At 38.5% G+C, this 22,740-nt stretch overlaps 1 protein-coding gene across 4 annotated transcripts in view; it reads right to left on the bottom strand.

The window, feature by feature from the left end:
* The window catches only part of HNMT (histamine N-methyltransferase), a 55,549-nt gene that overhangs the window by 5,635 nt on the left and 27,174 nt on the right, over window positions 1-22,740 (bottom strand). Inside the window, exons 3-6 of one of the 4 annotated variants that reach the window (XM_023194863.3) lie at window positions 16,640-16,778; window positions 6,143-6,250; window positions 4,980-5,110; window positions 1,933-2,026 (exon numbers count right to left, since the gene is read on the bottom strand). In XM_023194863.3, coding sequence (XP_023050631.1) covers window positions 1,933-2,026; window positions 4,980-5,110; window positions 6,143-6,250; window positions 16,640-16,712 — 406 coding nt within the window. In that variant the 5' untranslated portion in view covers window positions 16,713-16,778. Of the gene's footprint in view, window positions 1-1,932; window positions 2,027-4,420; window positions 4,901-4,979; window positions 5,111-6,142; window positions 6,251-16,639; window positions 16,779-22,740 lie in introns of those variants that run through there. The other 3 variants (XM_023194864.3, XM_023194862.2, XM_026453869.1) reach the window with 3 other exon arrangements.

The following is a 22,740-nucleotide window of genomic DNA, read 5'->3' as shown; positions in this document are numbered from 1 at the left end:
CTTCTAAGAAGTGCATATGGTAAAGGAAGGAGATCATCAAAATCTCTTTAATAATCTGTCAAATGTTATTCGTTGCATTCTTATGTCTATTAACAATGTTTTCCTCTTTGGAACAGCTGTCTCCTGTGCTATAAGCAGTAACGAAGAATTGTTAACTGCATATTGAGAAAGTGAATAAAACATTTCCATCATCAAATACATTGATTAAATAATTTTTGACTCAAAATACTTTTCAAAAAAAGCTAACTGATTTTTGAGTCTTTATTCCCTTTCTTTTGATTTTTTAAATGATGAATGTTTATTTACAGATGGTACTTATGAACCACATATATGAAAAGATGTAATATAATGCAGATATGGTTATCCAGAAATAGCCCTTGAATAAACCGAGATGCAGAGACCAAATTCACATAGCTAGAAGTGCCTCAGTATTCTTGCTCCATGTATTAACATACAACACATTTCATTGAGTTTATTTTGGTCTTCAAGCTTCTTGATGCCAATAATCATCAATTAATTCATTCATGATACAGTCAGCAGAATACTGTAGCCATAAGGACAATTAGTCACTTCTCAGTTACATGTGGATTATTCATGCTCCCTTCTAAACTTCAGGCTGGCTTTGTCTTATTGGTAACATATACTCATAGAAAGCTAACTTCTGGGTGCTCAGATACTTAACTTATGAAAATATGTTGGAATAAACCAAATATAAATAAGAGATTAGACCTACCATTGAGATGAAACATATTTTAAGATAAAAAATATATGACTTCTCAATGAATTGTTATTTCTGTCTACAATACTTTTTCTGTGTGATTGATGAATATCATCAAGAATAGGCTGCCTACAATGTTGATAACTAAGTTTGCTTTGCAATTCTAAATGCAGTTCATAGTACTTTATTAGCTCAGAGAGAGGTTAGTAGGATTAATCCAGCTTCCATAAGCCCTTCTAAATGGGAAGTGAGACCTCTCCCACATAAATGAGTATTTTTAATTAATTAGAGATAAAAATAGTGTATCTAAATGTTCCCTTGGGGGAGAGGTTGTGTACAGGAGCTCTCTATTGCCAAACTTTCACATAAGGTCAAACCCAGGATTACAAGCTATAACCATGTTTGCCATCTTTAAAGCAATTCTTCATATTTAAGAACAAATCAATTTTTTGACATACAGCGTCCAAGTATGGGGTCTGGTATAACCTTAGGGAGACAGAGTCTGCTGTGTATCTAAAATCAACCCATAAGTACTGGTGGACAATCCATAAAGATTGCTGAATGAAAGAAGTAATAAATACTGTCCTCAACAATGTCAATGTTTCATTATCTAAACATGTTTACTTGTGTTCTCTGTGTGATACTAGATCCCTGCCAGCAACTGGTCATGCTCATATGCCTCCTTAGAAAATAAAACACCAACACAAAGCACAACAAATGAACTCAAGTCAAACACCAACACAAAGCACAACAAATGAAGTCAAATTAAATTTGATGATATCTGAAATATTTAAACCTTTATTAGTAAACATCACAGAGGGAAAAGAAACATTCAAATGGCACAAAGAAGGTAAAATAAATGTTTACTATTTTTAGTCTCATTTAAAATCTTTTGTCAGTTGAATTTACTCTAAGCTTTATAAAAAGGATTCTTATATAGAAGAGAAAGACATATTTTACCAAAAGAAAGAAGTAAACAAATGTTTAATTCCACTATACCTTCTAAATTGAGAACTGTTGTGAATGACTTCCCTAATACTGTGAAAATTAGTTGGTGATGATTAGAGGCCAAGGCAAGAATTTCATAATGAAGACAAAATATATAAGCTTCTTTCAAACACAGGGATCCATGCATACATGTACTATTGCGGTTTTAAAAGTCAGGGATCCATGCATACATGTACTGTTGCTGTTTTAAAATGAAAATAACTTACCTGACACAACAATAATGAGAATCTTAGCATTGGTACCTAAGAGACTATGGAAGAATTTCAGGGTAGCTGGGATGTCTTTCACATAATACAGCATCTAGAAATGGAAAAAGAGAAATGAGATGCTTCTTTATGTTGAAGTCTTTATTGCTTGGGCTAGATACTCCTAGAAAGTTTGATTTTCTAGTTGAGTTAATTTTTATCCAAGAAAACACTTAAGAAATTTAAAAATAAAAGACAGTGCATGAAGACATAGAACAATAATGTGAGAAAATATTTGGGGAAATGGAAAAGTATGGTATTTGTTCGACTAGAGTCAAATGGTTTTAAATTTACTCTTTCTGGCTTCCATAGCACAGACATTTATAGCTGGAGACACTTAGTCACCATTCCACATGGGGACATGAATCCTATGCCTATTCTATAATTCGTGAATTGCAGTTCTTCTGGGAGAAAATGGTTTCAGCATCATAAAAACAGACCCCATTTCATGGAACGTTGCTTTACAATTAAGCCCTTTGCACCAGCTTCTCCATATGCTCACAGATGCTTTTTTAAAATCATAGAAAATATGACCGGCTCTGATGATGACAGATTCTGTAGGAAGTTGGACTAAATAAAGCATGAGGTTATCTGCTTGGCCACAGGGCGTTTAGGGGTCAGGCCACGCATTTTTAATAATTATGGACCAATCTCTAGTGAAGTACAGGCCTTTCCACCCAACACAGAGCTTGGACTTAGGTATTGACAATGGGAAATTGTTCCCCATGGCTTGCATCTTTGGTCCCCACCCCCATAGACACTTCTTATATCTCATCTTCATCTTTGTTGGACAAGAATTCAATGTTAGAGAATTCATTGCACAAAAGAAAAGTACTTTAGCTATGCCTGTTTCATATGAATGAACGAAATAAAATGGACCTGACCTGTGCATGGCTCACGGTGCCTTAGGGGCCACACTCCACATTTTCCACCACAGGGACCATAGGCAGGTACCCAAATATAGCAAATCAATATGATGACTAATAATCTGCAATATGACCTGGCTAGAAATGCAGAGGTGGCCCATAGAAGATCCCTTAAATTTTTCTCAAAGACCGTGAAATTTTCTGAATTGACAGTGAGGTTGTAAAAGTATCATGAGAGTGTGAGGACTATAGTGAGTAATAGAGAGGCAGAGATGCTGCACAGAAAAATGGGGCGTAGACAGAGATGGAGAGAGAAGAACAGGATAGAGATGCAGAGGGAAACAGAATTGTCCTAAGAAAGAAGGAACAAACATGGAAGTTTTAAGAGAAATAGGAAAGAGAAGTTGATTCCCGAAATCACAACATTTATAACAGAGAAAAGAATGGGATCCAGGGTTAAGCAGAGGGAGTGTTTTTTGATAAAAGGAGGTTTTTGCAATAAGATGGAAGAAGATGATGCACAAATGCAGTTATGTTTGCAAAGTTAGGGGGTGAAAAATGAGTTTCTATCTGGTAGTTTCTATTTTCTCTAAACATTGTGAAGTGAGGTCATCGGTTCAGAACGAATGGTCTGGGAAAGATTGCAGGAGTAGTAAGGAGAGAGGAGAGTTATAAAACAGTTACGTGAGGAAGTGGGAACAAAAGCAAATCTGGCGCGGTGGCTCAAGTCTGTAATCTCAGCACTTTGGGAGGCCGAGACGGGCGGATCACGAGGTCAGGAGATCGAGACCATCCTGGCTAACACGGTGAAACCCCCTCTCTACTAAAAATTACAAAAAACTAGCCGGACGACGTGGCGGGCGCCTGTAGTCCCAGCTACTCGGGAGGCTGAGGCAGTAGAATGGCCTAAACCCAGGAGGCGGAGCTTGCAGTGAGCTGAGATCTGGCCACTGCACTCCAGCCTGGGCGGCAGAGCGAGACTCCGTCTCAATAAATAAATAAATAAATAAATAAATAAATAAATAAATATAAAAAAAAGCAAATCTGGTAGAGAAATATCTCGGCATCCTGGACAGTGATAAGTACTACCTGACAGGCAAAAGATTTCATCAGCTAAAGAAGCAGAGACATAGAATTGCCTGTATATGACAAAATCGGAGTATTTCTTCCTTTGACTTGTAGTAAGTTTATTCTTTTGGGGTGACTATTGTTGTAGACCAGGAAGAAAAACAGTGTTTTGTTGTTAATCAAGTGGTATTGCCAAAATACATACATTTCCCAATGGTAACCAACTTCCAAAACCCATACATCCCTTATGCTATTCAGAAATATCAGTTATCTCTGGAAATCCAGCCCCATGCTATCTACTCAATAGTCACTCCTTTTCTATAACATGTATGAGTCAGTTTGTTGGATCTGGGTGATGGAAGTACAAATTTATTGAACCGAGGCATCATTTAATCTGCCCCTTCAACGATATGTCCACTACAGAAACACTCTGGGACATTGGTCCACTCAAACCTTTAGAGTCACTAGAGAATATGTTATGATGTTATCATTCTCAAATCTCTATATAGACATTCAATGATATAAAAATAAATCAAAGACTGGGTGCAGTGGCTCACACCTGTAATTCCAACACTGTTGGAGGTTGAGGTGGGAAGATCACTTGAGCCCAGGATTTTAAGACCAGTCTGGGCAACATAGTATGGCCGCAGCTCTACAAAAAATAAAAAAATTAGTTGGGTGTGGTGCACACCTGTGGTCTCAACTAACCCGGAAGTTGGAGTGGGAGGATTGCTTAAGCTCAGGAGGTTAAGGCTACAGTGAGCTAAGATCATGCCACCACACTCCAGCCTGGGTGACACAGCGAAACTCCCATCTCAAAAAAAGAAATAAGAATTAAGCCAACATTTTTCATGGATAACTGTAGAGGTATTTTGATTAGAGAAAACTGGTTTTTTGAATGTTAAAGAGAATCTTAGTATTATAAACATCTTTATCCTTTATTTGGGCAGATCATGGTCACTTGTAAAATTAGAAATCAGAAGATTTTCATTTTCCTTTTAAAAGTTAGAATAGTAGGTATTCATTATATATATATATATCTGAAAAGTCTTCTTTTATAATACATATTCTTACCTGAATCATATGAATAAAGTCCCACTTTTGAACCTCCTTTTTCTCCAACATTCTTCTTTGATATTCAGATGATGTCTCGTTATGCCAAGCAAACTTTACATTCTCAAGGTTTGATGTCTTGGCTACAAGCTCTAAAATACAGAGAAGAGGTGACACACCATCAATTTTAATTGCAAATGTGGAACCCATTTCCATTTAGAATTTTAATGCAATCAATGTTATATACAAACAGATAGAAAGAACATTTTTCTTTCTTATGTCTGGGAGACCAGAGAGTTCATACTGCTTTTTTTTCTAGTATTTAATGAAATTAGAGGTGAAAGAAAGAGTCAGTAAGAGATAATTACAAGAACCCTGGGCAGACATAGGTTATATTGTCTTAGTATTAATGAAGAATAACTGGTGAAGTTTATCAATGGAAAGTGAATTGGAAACAGATGTTATATTTGTATAATTCAGGAGTAGGCAAACCACTGTCCAGGGACTATATCTAGCCTGCTACTTATTTTTGTATGACCTGCAAGCTAAAAACTTATATTGTTCTACTTCCTGACTTTGTGTCACTGCCATTCATGTTTCACGTCATTACATTTTTGAATGATTTAAAAAAACAAAAGAAGGATGGCATTTCATATGTGAAAATGATATGAAATTCAAATTTTAGTGTTTATAAATAAAGTTGTATTCCAACACAGCCATGCTCTTTAGTTTACCTTTTTTTTTGGGTGTCTTTGTGGCACATGGCAGGTTGATTAGTTGTGACAGAGACTGGGTTGACCTTCTGAGTCTAAAATATTTACTATTTGGTCTTTGCCAGGAAAAGTTTATGAACTTTTACTGTAACCCACTAAACATAAGCTCTTTAAGGTTGGTTTAAATAATTCTGGATCAATGAATGAATCTCTATCTAAGCATAAACATCAAAAGGTAATCATTGATGACAACTGGGGAATGGATTAAGTGTCAATAGAAAAGGGAGTTTATTATTCACTGTTCACATTTTGAGATGTTTAGTCATGCCTGCCAAGAACTAATTCAGTTCTTCTCCCACTAAGCTTGTGAAAAGTATATCACAGTAACTATATTATTAATCATTCAAGGGAACAATTTGAGTTAAGTCTTTTGGGATAGGATCTGGGTAGAGGACCAGGAGTTACAGGTACCTTTGTATTTGGCAATTTGTTCAGCACTTGGCTCAACAACTTCATTGTTGATACAAACTCCTGGGTATTGAGCCTGAACTTTGGAGATAATTTGAAGATCAATTTCACCTGGAAGATAAACATATGGGACAGGTCACATCATTCCAGCAAGAAATGATTAAAAACAATTTTAGCTGATTTATTATTTGTTCTACCTTTACTAGGAAAGCCTAGCATTAATAAAGAATAATGTTCAACTGCTGCCCTGCCATGAGGCCTGTGATGCTGAACAGCTAGGTTCTAAGTAGCCATAGTAATGTGACTCAAGGAGGGCTGTGAGTGCCATTCATTCGTTCATATGATCTTTAACATCTATCACTATATTTCATCAAATCAAAGATGCTGTTGATTGTAGAAGGAAATTAACTTATTAATTTATTATTATAAGTTATTTTTGTTTCACCGAGTTAGAAAAAAAGCCACGGTCAATTATAATTTCAAGATTTTATCAACTGGACAACATAACAATATCAGAGGTATTAAAATATGAAAAAAAAAAAAAATGCACCTCAGAATTGGTAGAGTAGGCCAGGCCAGAAGAGTACAAGAAAAAAAAGTCAGATTAAAAAAGGGTACAAATAAGTCAGGTAAATTAAAAAAAGGTACAAATAAGTCAGGTAAAATAAAGAAGAAAAACATGTCAGATATCTGCCCTCATAAACACTATTATCTGTGACACAGACACAGAAATAGCCCTGGCTCAGTTGAATCAAGGTAGGAAAAGGGAAGAGAACATGTGGGGAGAGGACGAGAGATGAGGCCAGGGTGATGATGCTTCATGGGGGAAGATCACTCATGAACTCTGTCACTCTCAGGGTAAATGGCAGTTAGCCCAGAAACTGTGGGGAAGTGAGGGATTGCAGATACAGGGGACAAGATGACAGACACACACACAGAAAATAGAAGAGAGTATTTAGACCTACTAGCAGTCTGGATTTCTTAGAATATGGAGCAAGGCAGGGCCTCCAAGCAAGAGGTGATTCCAGAAAGCTATGGTGAGGTGACTGTGAGCAAGGCAGATATTTATTCATACTTATATTATTCATATTATTATATGAATATAATACAATAATTACATTATTCATATATATTATTCATATTACACTATGTTTCAGGCACTGCACTAGGCTCTACAGAATGATTATAAGAAGGGTCAGTAGATACCTGCCCTGGTGAAAATTCAGCCTGTAAGGGACAGTGTAAGAGAGATGACAATAATCAGATGGATTTGAGTTTTAAACCTGTCTTCTTCACTTACTCGGTGTATATGACTTTGGGCAATTTGCTTTACCTCTCCAAGCTTCATATTTTTAATTAGAAAAATAAAAATAATAATAGTACCTAATTTATTAGTTGTGAGGGTTAAATGAAGTAATGCATATAATGCACAGTGCAAAATACAGTTGGCACTGAATAAATGTTAGCTGTTCATTATTTTTATTGTTATCTTGAGTACATCTCTTTGAAAATATCTCTTCTCTCCCTATTGCTGATATCTCCAACTTATGTTTTGCACTTTAATTCAATTAGGTTATGATGTTGACCTTCATTAAAATGGAAATACCTCCTGGCAAGATTAGCAAAGGAAAATGATGTTAGTCTTTAACATTTGGCATAAATGACATTAACAGAACCTTTCCAAGGTTGCACATGGCAGGAAGCAAAAGCAGAGGTCATAAGACTGGGAGGTCTGGAAGGAAAGAGATGAGGAAGATAAACCAGGAACAGAAGATGCTAGACTAGGAAAAGACAGTGGTCCAGGAGCATATGAGAGTCCCAAGCACTGGCAATAGGAGATGGCATACATGGTGTGTGTGGAGGGAAGGAGGGAGAGTGGGAAGGAAGCTGAAATAGAGTATGAAGTCACTTATGTGACCATTTTCTTCACAGCCAGCCCACCTACTTAAAATTGTGTATTTCTTCATTGATAACTATAGCTGCCATTTATTATTGGCCACCTACTAATTGCCAAACACTGTGCTAGGCTCTTTACCTGGAACATCTCATTAGTCCTGACAGCAAGTTCCATGATATTATTAATACTCCCAACTGGATTAGGTGATTTGAGTATGTTGACATTCAAGGGATATTGATATACCTGAAGTTTAAGTCACATTTGTCTAAATCTACAATGTTTGTTCTTCTAACTACTTCATGTAAGAAGTAGAAAGATAACAAATACTAAACGGACATGAAAAGCCTTATATTCTTCTGTTCAGCAACCATTTTGAAGGGGAAAAAAGATAACTAAGACAAAAGCCTGATAAGAGTAGCTGTGGGCTAATGGGAAATAGATTCTAGCTTGCCCCCAAAAGACTAGAGACCAAAATTTTCTATTCTTGCCTCATATTAACCTAGCCACACATTTTAAATGAAAAATTTGAGGATCTCAAATTTGACATTTTGAAAAAGATAACTGAAATGCAATTATATTCCCTTAGGGCTTGATGAGCTCTCCTCCAAAGATGGACCTAGACATTTCAGGTTGGCCTGGTTGGCAAAATATATCTAGCACAATCTGGGACATGTTCACAGCCAGGCAGTCCCCCTTCCTGGGGCACTGATAGAGGACACAATGCTAGAATCACAATTGACATACGGAAACTGTTGTTTTGCATAACAGCCTCTAGAGTGTAAGCCCATGTGTGCTGGATTCCTAGCAAAAATAGATTAAGTTTAAGAAGAGGCGATAATGCAACTATTTCCTTAAGAGTCAATTAGAACATAAAATCTATTTCTGACCTCATAAGTAGGGTGACCATACTTGTTTGTCAGGGACATTTCCATTTTATACTTGCTGTTTTAGTGTCCATCTGCTTTTGTTTTTTGGTCCTAACTTGTTCATATGTTTGTTGGCCACATAAATGTCTTCTTCTGAGAATTGTCTGTTCATATCCTTTGCCCTCTTTTTGATGGGGTGTTTTTTTTCTTATAAATTCATTTAAGTTCCTTGTTAATTCTGGCTATTAGACTTTTGTCAGATGGGTAGAGTGCAGAAATTTTATCCCATTCTGTAGGTTGCCTGTTCACTCTGATGATAATTTCTTTTGTTGTGCAGAAGCTTTTTAGTTTAATTATATCCCATTTGTAAATTTGGGCTTTTGTTGCAATTGCTTTTGGCATTTTTGTCATGAAGTCTTTTTCCATGCCTATGTCCTGAATGGTATTGCCTAGGTTTTCTTCTAGGTTTTTATGGTTTTGGGTTTTACATTTAAGTTTTTAATCCATCTTGAGTTAATTTTTGTGTAAGGTGTAAGGAAGGGGTCCAGTTTCAGATTTCTACATATGGCTAGCTAGTTTTCCCAGCACCATTTACTGGATAGGAGATCCTTTCCTTGTTGCTTGTTTTTGTCAGGTTTGTTGAAGATCAGATGGTTGTAGATGTGTGGCGTTATTTCTGAGGTCTCTGTACTGTTTCATTGGTCTCTATGTCTGTTTTGGTACCAGTATCATGCTGTTTTGGTTACTGTAGACTTGTAGTATAGTTTGAAATTAGGTAGCATGATGCCTCCAGCTTTGCTCCTTTTGCTTAGGATTGTCCTGGCTATATGTGATCTTCTTTGATTAGACATGAAACTTAAAATAGCTTTTTCTAATTCTGTGAAGAATGTCAATGGTATTTTGATGGGAATAGCATTGAATCTATAAATCAATTTGGGCAGTATGGCCATTTTCATAAAATTGATTCTTCTTATCCAGGAGGATGGAATGTTTTTCCATTTGATTGCATCCTCTCTTACATCCTTGAACAATGCTTTGTAGTTCTCCTTGAAGAGGTTCTTCACATCACTTTTAGCTGTATTCCTAGGTATTTTATTCTCTTTGTAGCAATTGTGATTGGGAGTTTATTCATGATTTGGCTCTGTGTTTGTCTATTGTTGGTGTAAAGGAATACTTGTGATTTTTGCACATTGATTTTGTATCCTGAGACTTTGCTGAAGCTGCTTATCAGTTTCAGAAGTTTTTAGGTCAAGATGATGGGGTTTTCTAAATATACAATCATGTTGTCTGCAAACAGAGACAATTTGACTTCCTTTCTTCCTATTTGAATACTTTTTATTTCTTTCTATTGCCTGATTGCCCTGGCAACAACTTCCAATACTATGTTGAATAGGAGTGGTGAGAGAGGATATCCTTGTCTTGTACCAGTTTTCAACAGGAATACTTCCAGCTTTTGCCCAATCAATATGATATTGGTTGGGTAAGTTTGTCATAAATAGTTTTTATTATTTTGAGATATGTTCCATTAATACCTAGTTTATTGAGAGTTTTTAACAAGAAAAGATGTTTAATTTTATCAATGGCCTTTTCTGCATCTATTGAGATAATCATGTGGTTTTTGTCTTTCGTTCTGCTTATGTGATAGATTATGTTTTTTGATTTGTGTATGTTGAACCAGCCTTGCATCCCAGGGATGAAGCTGACTCGATCCTGGTGGGTAAGTTTTTTGATGTGCTACTGAATTCGGTTTGCCAGTATTTTATTGAGGATTTTCCCACCGATACTCATCAGAGATACCGGCCTGAAGTGTCCTTTTTTTGTTGTGTCTCTTCCTGATTTTGTTATCAGGATGATGCTGGCTTCATAAAATGAGTTAGAGAGGCATCCCTCCTTTTCAATCACTTGTAATAGTATCTGAAGAAATGGTACCAGAAATGGTACTTTGTATTTCTGGTAGGACTCAGCTGTGAATCCATCTGGTCCTGGACTTTCTTTGGTTGGTAGGCTATTAATTACTGCCTCAATTTCAGAACTTGTTATTGGTCTATTCAGGGATTCCACTTCTTCTTGGTCTAGTCTTAATTGGGGAGGGAAGTGCCCAGGAATTTAACCATTTCTTCTAGAGTTTCTAGTTTATTATGTAGAGGTGTTTATAGTATTCTCTGATGGTAGTTTGTATTTCTGTGGGGTCAGTAGGGATATCCCCTTTATCATTTTTTATTGTGTCTATTTGATTCTTCTCTCTTTTCTTATTAGTCTAGCTAGCAGTCTGTCTGTTTTGTTAATTTTTTCAAAAACCCAGCTCCTGAACTCATTGATTTTTTTTTTTTTTGAGGTTTTTTTTGGGTCTCTATCTCCTGTAATTCTTCTCTGATCTTAGTTATTTCTAGTCTTCTTCCAGCTTTTGGATTAGTTTGTTCTTGCCTCTGTAACTCTTTTAATTGTGATGTTACGGTGTCAACTTGAGATCTTCAAGCTTTCTGATAGGGCTATTTAGTGCTATAAATTTCCCTCAGCTATAAATTTAACGCTATTAAATTTAGTGCTATAAATTTAACACTGCTTTAGTTGTGTCCCAGAGGTTCTGGTACGTTGTCTCTTTGTTCTTGTTGGTTTCAAAGAACTTCTTGATTTCTGCTTTAATTTCATTATTCACCCAGGAGTTATTCAGGAGCAGGTTGTTTGATTTCCATGTAATTGTGTGGTTTTGAGTGAGTTTCTTAATCCTGAGTTCTAATTTGATTGCACTGTGGTCTGAGAGGCTGTTATGATTCCAGTTATTTTGCATTTGCTAAGGAGTGCTTTATTTCCAATTATGTGGTCGATTTTAGAATAAGTGCCAAGTGGCATTGCAAAGAATGTATATTCTGTTGATTTTGCAGATGTCTACTAGTCCACTTGATCCAGAGCTGAGTTTAGGTCCTGAATATTTTTATTAATTTTCTGTCTCATTGATCTACTGATAACACCCACTGACAGTGGGGTGTTAAAGTCTTCCACTATTATTGACTGGGAGTATACCTCTCTTTGTAGGTCTCTAAAAACTTGTTTTATGAATCTGGGTGCTCTTGTATTGGGTGCATATATATTTAGAATAGTTAGCTCTTCTTGTTGAATTGTTCCCTTTGCCATTATGTAATGCCCTTGTCTTTTTTTATCTTTGTTGGTTTAAAGTCTGTTTTGTCAGAGACTAGGATTGCAACCCCTGCTTATTTTTTGCTTTCCATTTGCTTGGTAAATTTTCCTCCATCCCTTTATTTTGAGCCTATGTGTATCTTTGCACATGAGATGGGTCTCCTGAATACAGTACACTGATGGGTCTTGACTCTTTATTCAATTTGCCAGTCTGTGTCTTTTGATTGGGACATTTAGCTCATTTACATTTAAGGTTAGTATCATAATGTGTGAATTTGACCCTATCATCATGCTGCTCTTTGGTTATTTTGTACACTAGTTGTTGCAGTTTCTTCATAGTGCCATTGGTCTTTACATTTTGATGTGTTTTTGCAATGGCTGCTACTGGCTTTTCCTTTCCATGTTTAGTGCTTCCTTCAGGAGCTCTTGCAGGGCAGGCTTGGTGACAACAAAATTCCTCAGCATTTGCTTGTCTGGAAAGGATTTTATTTCTCCTTCACTTATGAAGCGAGTTTGGCGGGATATGAAATTCTAGGTTGAATTTTTTTTCTTTAAGAATGTTGAATATTGGCCCCCAATCTTTTCTGACATGTAGAGTTTCTGCTGAGAGGTCTGCTGTTAGTCTGATGGGTTTCCCTTTGTAAGTGACCTGGCCTTTCTCTCTGGCTGCCCTTAACAATTTTCCTTCATTTTAATCTTCAATCTGATAATTATGTGCCTTGGGGAGTATCTTATTATGATTTTCTTGTGGATATCTTAATGATGTTGCCTGTATTTCCTGAGTGTGAATGTTGGTAGTCTTGCTAGGTTGAGGAAATTCTCCTGGATAATATCCTGAAATGTGTTTTCCAGCTTGTTTCCATTCTCTCGATCTGCTTCTTGTACTCCAATCAATTGTAGGTTTGGTCTTCTTATGAAGTCCCATATTTCTTGGAAGCTTTGTTCATTCCTTTTCATTCTTTTTTCTCTAATCTTATCTGCATGCCTTATTCCAGGAAGGTGGTCTTCAGACTCTGACATCCTTTCTTCCACTTGGTTGATTCAGCGATTGATACATGTGTACACTTCAGGAAGTTCTTGGGCTGTGTTTTTCAGCTCCCTCACATTGTTTATGCTCCTCTCTAAACTGGTTATTCTAGTTAGCAATTCCTCTAACATTTTATCAAGGTTCTTAGCTTCTTTGCATTGGGTTAGAACATGTTCCTTTAGATCTGTGTAGTTTTTTATTACTCATCTTTTGAAACCTACTTCTGTCAATTTGTCCATCTGATCCTCCCTCCAGTTCTGTGACCTTGATGGAGAAACACTGAAATCATTTGGAGGAGTAAAGAGAGTCTGACCTTTTGGGTTTTTAGCATTGTTTCACTGATATTTTCTCAACTTCTTGAGTTTGTCTAGTTTTGGTCTTTGAGGCTGCTAACACTTCGACGGGGTTTTTGTGGAGACTTGTTGTTGACGCTGTTGTTGCTTTCTGCTTGTTTGTTTTTCTTTCAATGTTTAGGTCCCTCTTCTGTAGGGCTGCTGCCATTTGCTGGGGGTTCACTTCAGGACCTATTTATCTGATTCGCTCTTGGGCCTGGAGATGCTACTCAAAGAGGCTGGAGAACAGCAAAGTTGAGTGCCTGCTTCTTCTTCTGGGACTTCTGACCTTGAGAGGCACCAGCCTGATGCCCGTAGGAACACTCCTGTATAGGGTGTCTGACAACCTCTATTGAAGAGTCTCACCCAGTTGGGTGGCATGGGGAACAGGACCTGTTGAACACAGTGCCTCACTTGGGGGGAACCCACCTGTCTGGGCTGCCTGGATTCCTCAGAACTACCAAGAGGAAAGGCTAAGTCTGCTGGTCCACAGAGACTGCAGCCATCCCTCCCCATAGGGACTCAGGCCCCGGGAGATCCGGGTTCTGTCCCTGAGCCTCTGGCTGGCATTACTGGAGTTCAGGTGGGGAAGACTCACCCAGTGTGTTGGACTGGGAGGGACAAGTCTTGGGACCAAGCTGTCCAGCCTCCCTTTCTCCAGAAGGGGAAAAGCACAGCCTGGGGCTATAGAGATGGATGCCACCCTTCCTCTGCCCAGGGAGCTTTGTGTTAGGCAGATGGGAATCCCAGTGCCGTCTGCTGCTCCTCCCCCAGGGAGCTCAAACAGCTTTGACAGCAGGCAGCCACAGCCAGTGCTGGTCGCCCCTCCCCTTAGTAGTTCGGTAGGCTTAAGCAGATTCCTTCCAACTGTGAGGCTACGAGTCTGTGCATTCTTGGGTTGGGACGCTAGTCCCTGGTGTTGTGAGTTCACGAGTGGGATCTTCCAATCTGTGGGTTGCATAGTTCTGTGGAAAAAGCACGCTCACCCATTGCCTCTCTTGGCTGGTGGGAGGGGACTCCCCCATCCCATGGGGCTCTCCTGTGGGCCTCCACATCACACTGTTCTTCTTTCTCTTCGTGGTTCACGCCAGCCTCCTAGTCCTTTCTGATGAGAGAATCTGGATGCCTCGGTTGCTGGTGAAGTATTCACAAGCTTATTATGGTTTTTTTCAATGGGAGCCTCCAAAGGCTGCTGTTTCTAGTTGGCCATCTTGGCCCCGCCCTGTGTTATTTTTATAATAAGTATTAGTATTTCTTACTGTGATATATGTAAGAAATAATACAATCATCTATATCTATAGCTAGCTATATAAATGTCTACTTCTATCTATTTACATACATATATGTGTCTTTATAGAAATGCATGTATATGCATATATCAATATGTGTGATATTATTTTATATCTATATATATTAGTTTTATCTATGGCTAGTGGCTTATGATTCCCATAGCCCTTACTAATAGTCTTTTATTATAATGTTATGGTGCTTTTGGCTTCAGGAGCAGACCTCAGAAAACCTTTCACCTACATAAGACAGGACTAAAACATTTTTCCACCTTTCTGATTGAGGGTCATAAGACCTTGTTTCAGAGGAGGTCCTGTCCCATATTCTAGAGGAATTAATGCTGCACAGAGAGGTCAAGAAGAATCTGAACAGATAGGCCTCACTGGGTTTCCCCACTCAGTCTATCAGCATTAGATTACAACCTTTTTGTCCAATCACATTACTACATGGTTGTCCATGCTTCAGTCATGCCTATCCAATGAAGTTTTCCTAAAAGGCCCAAGAGAACAGGTTTTGAAGAGCTTCCAGATAATGAACACGTGTAGGCTCCTGAGGGGTGGCATATCCAGGCAGAGCATGAAAGCTCTGTGTACCTTCTCTCATACCTTACCCTATGCATCTCTTCATCTGTAGCCTTTGTAACATCCTATATAATAAACCAGCAAATGTAAGCCAGTTTCCCTGAGTTCTGTGAGCCACTTTAGTAAATTAATCAAACCCAAAGAGGGGTTGTGGAAACCTCAACTTGAAGCTGGCTGCTCAGAAGTTCTGGAGCCCCAAACTTGCAACTGGTGTCTGAAAAGGGGACAGTCTTTGTGGAACTGGGCCCTCAACCTGTGGGATCTGACATTATTTTCAGGAAGACAGCATCAGAATTGAATTGAATTGGAAGATACCTAATGTTATCTGCTGCTTGGTGTTGGGATTAAAAAAACTCATGCATTTGGTCACAGAAGTCTTCAGTGTTGATTGTTGTGGTGAGAGAGCAGAGGAAAAAGCTTGAGTTTTTCCCTCAGAATATATACATATGTATGTACACATAAATATATGTGTGTATATATAAATATCCATAAGATATAAAATCATAAAATAAAATATTCCTTGACATTGTATTCTATATGATTTGCTTTTCAGTATCCCTCAGAAATAGGAGACATGAATTTTTAAAAACTAATTTATACCCATAATCTCCAACATAATATTGAAAGAGAAGAACAAAGTTGGAGAACTGACACTACCTGACTTCAAGACTTACTATAAAGCCATATTAATCAAAACAGCCTGGTATTGGCAAAAGAATAGACAAATAGATCAGTGGAACAGAATAGAGAGACCAGAAATAGACCCACATAAATATAGTCAACTGATCTTTGACAAAGGAGCAAAGGCAATACAATGGAGCAAAGATAGTCTTTTCAACAAATGGTGCTGCAACAACTGGATACCCACCTGCAAAAAAATGAATCTAGACACGGACCTTACATCCTTCACAAAAATTAACTCAAAATGAATCATAGCACTATGTGCAAAATATAAAACTGTAAAATTCCTAAAATATAGCATAGAGGAAAACCTAGATGTCCTTGGGTATGGCGATGACTTTTTAGATAGAAACCAAAGGCATCATCTATGAAATAAGTAATTAATAAGCTGAACTTTATTAAAATTAAAAACTTCTGCTCTACAAAAGAAAATGTCAAGAGAATGAGATGACAAGCATGAAAGAAAATAATTGAAAAGAGCACATCTGAAAAAGGACTATTATCCAAAGTGTACAAAGAACTCTTAAATCTCAACAATAAGAGAACAACCAGCACAATTAACAATTGTGTCAAAGACCTAAACACCTCACCAAAGAAGATATATAGATGACAAATAAATATATAAAAAGATATTTTGTATCATACGCCATCAATGAAATACAAATTAAAACATTAATGAAATACCATTACACACCTGGAAGGGCCAAAATCCAGAGCACTAATGACAACAAATGCTGGGAAAGACGTGGAGTAACAGGAACTCTCATTTGCTGCTGGTGGGAAAGGTAAATCTGGAGCCACTTTGGAATACAGTTTGGTAGTTTCCTAAAAAACTAAGCATAATCTTACCATAGGATTCAGTAATCAAGTTCCTTGGTTACTACCCAAAGGAGTTGAAAACTTATAGTTACACAAAAATCTGCACATAGATGTTTATTAGCTTTATTCATAATTGCCAAAGCTTGGAAGTAACCAAGATGTATTGTTCAGCATATAAACTGATAAGTAAAAGAACAAACAAACAAAAAATCTGTAGTACATGCAGAAAATAGAATATCATTCAGCGCAAGAAAGAAATGAGTTACTAAGCCATGAAAAGACATGGAAGAAACTTAAGTGCATATTATTAACTGTAGAGAACCAATCTGAAAAGCTTACATGCTATATGATTTCAACTAGATGACATTATGGAAAAGACAACATTATAGAAACAGTGAAAAGATCAGTGGTCACCAGGGGCTGAGGGGTGGAGGTGAAGGGATGGAGCATAGATGATTCTGGGGGCAGTAAAACTACTCTGTATAATATTATAATGGTGGATACATGCCATTTATACATTTGTTGAAACCCATGGAATACAACACCAAAAGTAAACCCTAAAGTAAACTATGAGCTTCTAGTAATTATGTGTCAATGAATGTTTATCAATCATAGCAGACTGTAATTCTGGGAGGGAATATATATATAATGGGGAGACTATCCATGCTTGAGAGCAGAGGTTGTATGGGAAATCTCTGTACCTTGCTGTCAATTTATCTGCAAACCCTAAACTTCTCTTTAAAAAACCTTTCTTTAAAACAAAACAACAAGGACAAAAATATTTATTTTTATTTTTTTGAGACAGCCTTGCCCTGTTGCCCAGGCTGGAGTGCAGTGGTGCGATCTCGTCTCACTACAATCTCTGCCTCCCACCTTCAAGTGATTCTCCTGCCTCAGCCTCCCAAGTAGCTGGGATTACAGACATGTACCACCATGCCAGGCTACTTTTCATATTTTTAGTAGAGACAGGGTTTCACCATAATGGCCAGGCTGGTCTCGAACATTTGACCTCTGGTGATCTGCCTACGTTGGCCTCCCAAAGTGCTGGGATTACAGGCGTGAGTAATCTTGCCTTGCCAACCAAAAGATTTATATAATCCTCTTGTCTATAAAAAGAAAAGGGGGGGTCAGTAGTTGAGATCTGTCATATTATAGTCTTGTTTAACCATTTAACATTTAGTTCATTTAGTTTTAAGTATTATCTTTTCTTGAAACATTCACCCATGCTGTTTGCTATCCATCATCACGCAAAGTTTCTTCTTCCTTTATCTCCCTTTCCTGGCCATCAAGAAGTTTACTTTGTCTCTTCTGTCCCTACTGGCAATGCCCTTATGCAGGCCAAGATTATTCATCTTTGGAATACTGCAATAATATTCTAAAAGGTCAGCCTACCTCTGGTCTTGTATTCCTCAAAGCCCTTACCATGACAACCATTTTAAACCCTGCTAAGCAAACCCATCACTTCCCTGCTTAAAATCTTCTAGTGACTATAAAATGCATGAAGGTCAAGCTGCTCCAGTAAACATAGACTATCTGCCTGGCCCTTATTCTCATCTTTCACAGTTTTATATTCTGAAATTTGTGGCTCCAGAAGCCCTGAAATGCTTGCATTCTACCCTCTTTCCTTTATGTACCATCCTCTCCCATGCTTTCTCCTTTGCCTAAAAAGCTCTCCCTCACTTATTCACTTCAACTGGCTAACTCCTACACATCTAAAACTCTACCACTCATAGCTGATAATCTTAGTGGTCTTTCCCACAGAGCCCAGAAGCAGCATGAGAATCCTCCAGACACTACCCATCAATTGACTGGAGTTGGCAACACAGATGAAACACACTTGTCTTTACTGATCTAAATTACTGCTTTTCTTCATTTATATGATATACTAGCAAAGACTTTGTTCCAATAAGTTTGTTAAAAATAACTAAAGATACTTAAATGCTGGATTGAATAACTGAGCTGGTTTGATCATTAATCACTGCAAGCATATGAGAGGTTATTATACCCTATAGAACCATGAGCCATCAGAATAAGAGATTCAAAGTAAAAAAAAAAAAAAAAAAAACAGTGGCCATTTGTCCTTTCTAAATGAATCCTTCAGAACAGGACCCACAACCCACAATGTTATGAATATGTTCCAGTATCAGGTATGAAGTGCTCTACAAATGCTTTCAGAGAGAACACAAGCCAAACTAATGTTTCAAAATAATGGCAGAAAGTAAACTAGACTTGAGTCAAATAATTCAGAAATTCTCAACAAATTCAGGGGTAAGTGAAAAAAATGTGGAAGGCAACAATCTACTTTCATTGTACATCGCAAAACTTTCTAGGAATCTTAAACTTGAGATCCAGAAAATGGCATTTAAGGAGAATAGGACAATACATGCTCAGTTTATAGTCAGTCTCTTCCCACATGTGACCTCTCATGGTCATTGCTTGGTCATAACTCTGATGATTGAGGACTACTTAGTTTTGACTTCCTAAGGCCTTTAGCTACAAACACAACAACAGCTGTTCAGGTTAACAAAAGCCCTATTAAGAAGTGACATTAAGGGGGCGGAGCAAGATGGCCAAATAGGAATAGCTCCAGTCTCCAACTTCCAGCGTGAGCGACACAGAAGACCGGTGATTTCTGCATTTTCAACTGAGGTACTGGGGTCATCTCACTAGGGAGTGCCGGACAATCAGTGCTGGTCAGCAGCTGCTGCAGCCCGACCAGCGAGAGCTGAAGCAGGGCGAGGCATCGCCTCACCTGAGAAGCACAAGGGGGAAGGGAATCCCTTTTCCTAGCCAGGGGAACTGAGATACACAACACCTGGAAAATCAGGTAACTCCCACCCCAATACTGTGCTGTAAGCAAACGGGCACACCAGGAGAATATACCCGACACCTGGCCGGGAGGGTCCACGCCCACGGAGCCTCCCTCCTTGCCAACACAGCAGTCTGTGGTGATCTAACCGCAAGGCAGCAGAGAGGCTAGGGGAGGGGAGCCCGCCATTGCAGAGGCTTAAGTAGGTAAACAAAGACGCTGGGAAGCTCGAACTGGGTGGAGCTCACAGCACCTCAAGGAAACCTGCCTGTATCTGTAGACTCCGCCTCTGGGGACAGGGCACAGCAAAAAAATAACAGGGGAAGCAGCAGAGGCCTGTGCAGACATGAACGACTCTGTCTGACAGCTTTGAAGAGAGCAGTGGGTCTCCCAACATGGAGGTTGAGATCTGAGAAGGGACAGACTGCCTGCTCAACTGGGTCCCTGACCTTGAGTAGCCTAACTGGGAGCATCCCCCACTAGGGGCAGTCTGACACGCCACACCTCACAGGGTGGAGTACACCCCTGAGAGGAACCTTCCAAAGAAAGAATCAGACAGGTACACTCGCTGTTCAGCAATATTCTATCTTCTGCAACCTCTGCTGCTGATACCCAGGCAAACAGGGTCTGGAGTGGACCTCAAGCAATCTCCAACAGACCTACAGCTGAAGGTCCTGACTATTAGAAGGAAAACTATCAAACAGGAAGAACACCTATACCAAAAAACCATCATCAAAGACCAGAGGCAGATAAAACCACAAAGATGGGGCAGAAGCAGGGCAGAAAAGCTGGAAATTCAAAAAATAAGAGCGCATCTCCCCCTGCAAAGGAGCGCAGCTCATCACAAGCAACGGATCAAAGCTGGTCAGAGAATGACTTTGACGAAATGAGAGAAGAAGGCTTCAGTCCATCAAACTTCTCAGAGCTAAAGGAGGAATTATGTACCCAGTGCAAAGAAACTAAAAATCTTGAAAAAAGAGTGGAAGAATTGACAGCTAGAATAATTAATGCAGAGAAGGTCATAAACGAAATGACAGAGATGAAAACCATGACACGAGAAATATGTGACAAATGCACAAGCTTCAGTAACCGACTTGATCAACTGGAAGAAAGAGTATCAGCGATGGAGGATCAAATGAATGAAATGAAGTGAGAAGAGAAACCAAAAGAAAAAAGAAGAAAAAGAAATGAACAAAGCCTGCAAGAAGTATGGGATTATGTAAAAAGACCAAATCTACGTCTGATTGGGGTGCCTGAAAGTGAGGGGGAAAATGGAACCAAGTTGGAAAACACTCTTCAGGATATCATCCAGGAGAACTTCCCCAACCTAGTAGGGCAGGCCAACATTCAAATTCAGGAAATACAGAGAACGCCACAAAGATACTCCTCCAGAAGAGCAACTCCAAGACACATAACTGCCAGATTCACCAAAGTTGAAATGAAGGAAAAAATCTTAAGGGCAGCCAGAGAGAAAGGTCGGGTTACCCACAAAGGGAAGCCCATCAGACTGACAGCAGATCTCTCGGCAGAAACTCTACAAACCAGAAGAGAGTGGGGGCCGATATTCAACGTTCTTAAAGAAAAGAATTTTAAACCCAGAATTTCATATCCAGCCAAACTAAGTTTCATCAGTGAAGGAGAAATAAAATCCTTTACAGATAAACAAATGCTTAGAGATTTTGTTACCACCAGGCCTGCCTTACAAGAGACCCTGAAGGAAGCCCTAAACATGGAAAGGAACAACCGGTACCAGCCATTGCAAAAACATGCCAAAATGGAAAGACCATCGAGGCTAGGAAGAAACTGAATCAACTAATGAGCAAAATAACCAGTTAATATCATAATGGCAGGAGCAAGTTCACATATAACAATATTAACCGTAAATGTTAATGGTCTAAATGCTCCAATTAAAAGACACAGGCTGGCAAACTGGATAAAGAGTCAAGACCCATCAGTCTGCTGTCTTCAGGAGACCCATCTCACATGCAGAGACATACATAGGCTCAAAATAAAGGGATGGAGGAAGATCTACCAAGCAAATGGAGAACAAAATAAGCAGGGGTTGCAATCCTAGTCTCTGATAAAACAGACTTTAAACCATCAAAGATCAAAAGAGACAAAGAAGGCCATTACATAATGGTAAAGGGATCAATTCAACAGGAAGAGCTAACTATCCTAAATATATATGCACCCAATACAGGAGCACCCAGATTCATAAAGCAAGTCCTTAGAGACTTACAAAGAGACTTAGACTCCCATACAATAATAATGGGAGACTTCAACACTCCACTGTCAACATTAGACAGATCAACGAGGCAGAAAGTTAACAAGCATATCCAGGAATTGAACTCATCTCTGCACCAAGCAGACCTAATGGACATCTATAGAACTCTCCACCCCAAATCAACAGAATATACATTCTTCTCAGCACCACATTGCACTTTTTCCAAAATTGACCACATAATTGGAAGTAAAGCACTCCTCAGCAAATGTAAAAGAACAGAAATTATAACAAACTGTCTCTCAGACCACAGTGCAATCAAACTAGAACTCAGGACTAAGAAACTCAATCAAAACCGCTCAACTACATGGAAACTGAACAACCTGCTCCTGAATGACTACTGGGTACATAACGAAATGAAAGCAGAAATAAAGATGTTCTTTGAAACCAATGAGAACAAAGATACAACATACCAGAATCTCTGGGACACATTCAAAGCAGTGTGTAGAGGGAAATTTATAGCACTAAATGCCCACAAGAGAAAGCAGGAAAGATCTAAAATTGACACTCTAACATCACAATTAAAAGAACTAGAGAGGCAAGAGCAAACACACTCAAAAGCTAGCAGAAGGCAAGAAATAACTAAGATCAGAGCAGAACTGAAGGAGATAGAGACACAAAAATCCCTCCAAAAAATCAATGAATCCAGGAGTTGCTTTTTTGAGAAGGTCAACAAAATTGACAGACCACGAGCAAGACTAATAAAGAAGAAAAGAGAGAGGAATCAAATAGACGCAATGAAAAATGATAAAGGGGATATCACCACCGACCTCACAGAAATACAAACTACCATCAGAGAATACTATAAACACCTCTATGCAAATCAACTAGAAAATCTGGAAGAAATGGATAATTTCCTGGACACTTACACTCTCCCAAGACTAAA

This window comes from Piliocolobus tephrosceles, chromosome 11 (assembly GCF_002776525.5).
Source record: "Piliocolobus tephrosceles isolate RC106 chromosome 11, ASM277652v3, whole genome shotgun sequence".
Classification (NCBI taxonomy): domain Eukaryota; kingdom Metazoa; phylum Chordata; class Mammalia; order Primates; family Cercopithecidae; genus Piliocolobus; species Piliocolobus tephrosceles.
This window is presented reverse-complemented; position numbering and strand designations above follow the sequence as displayed.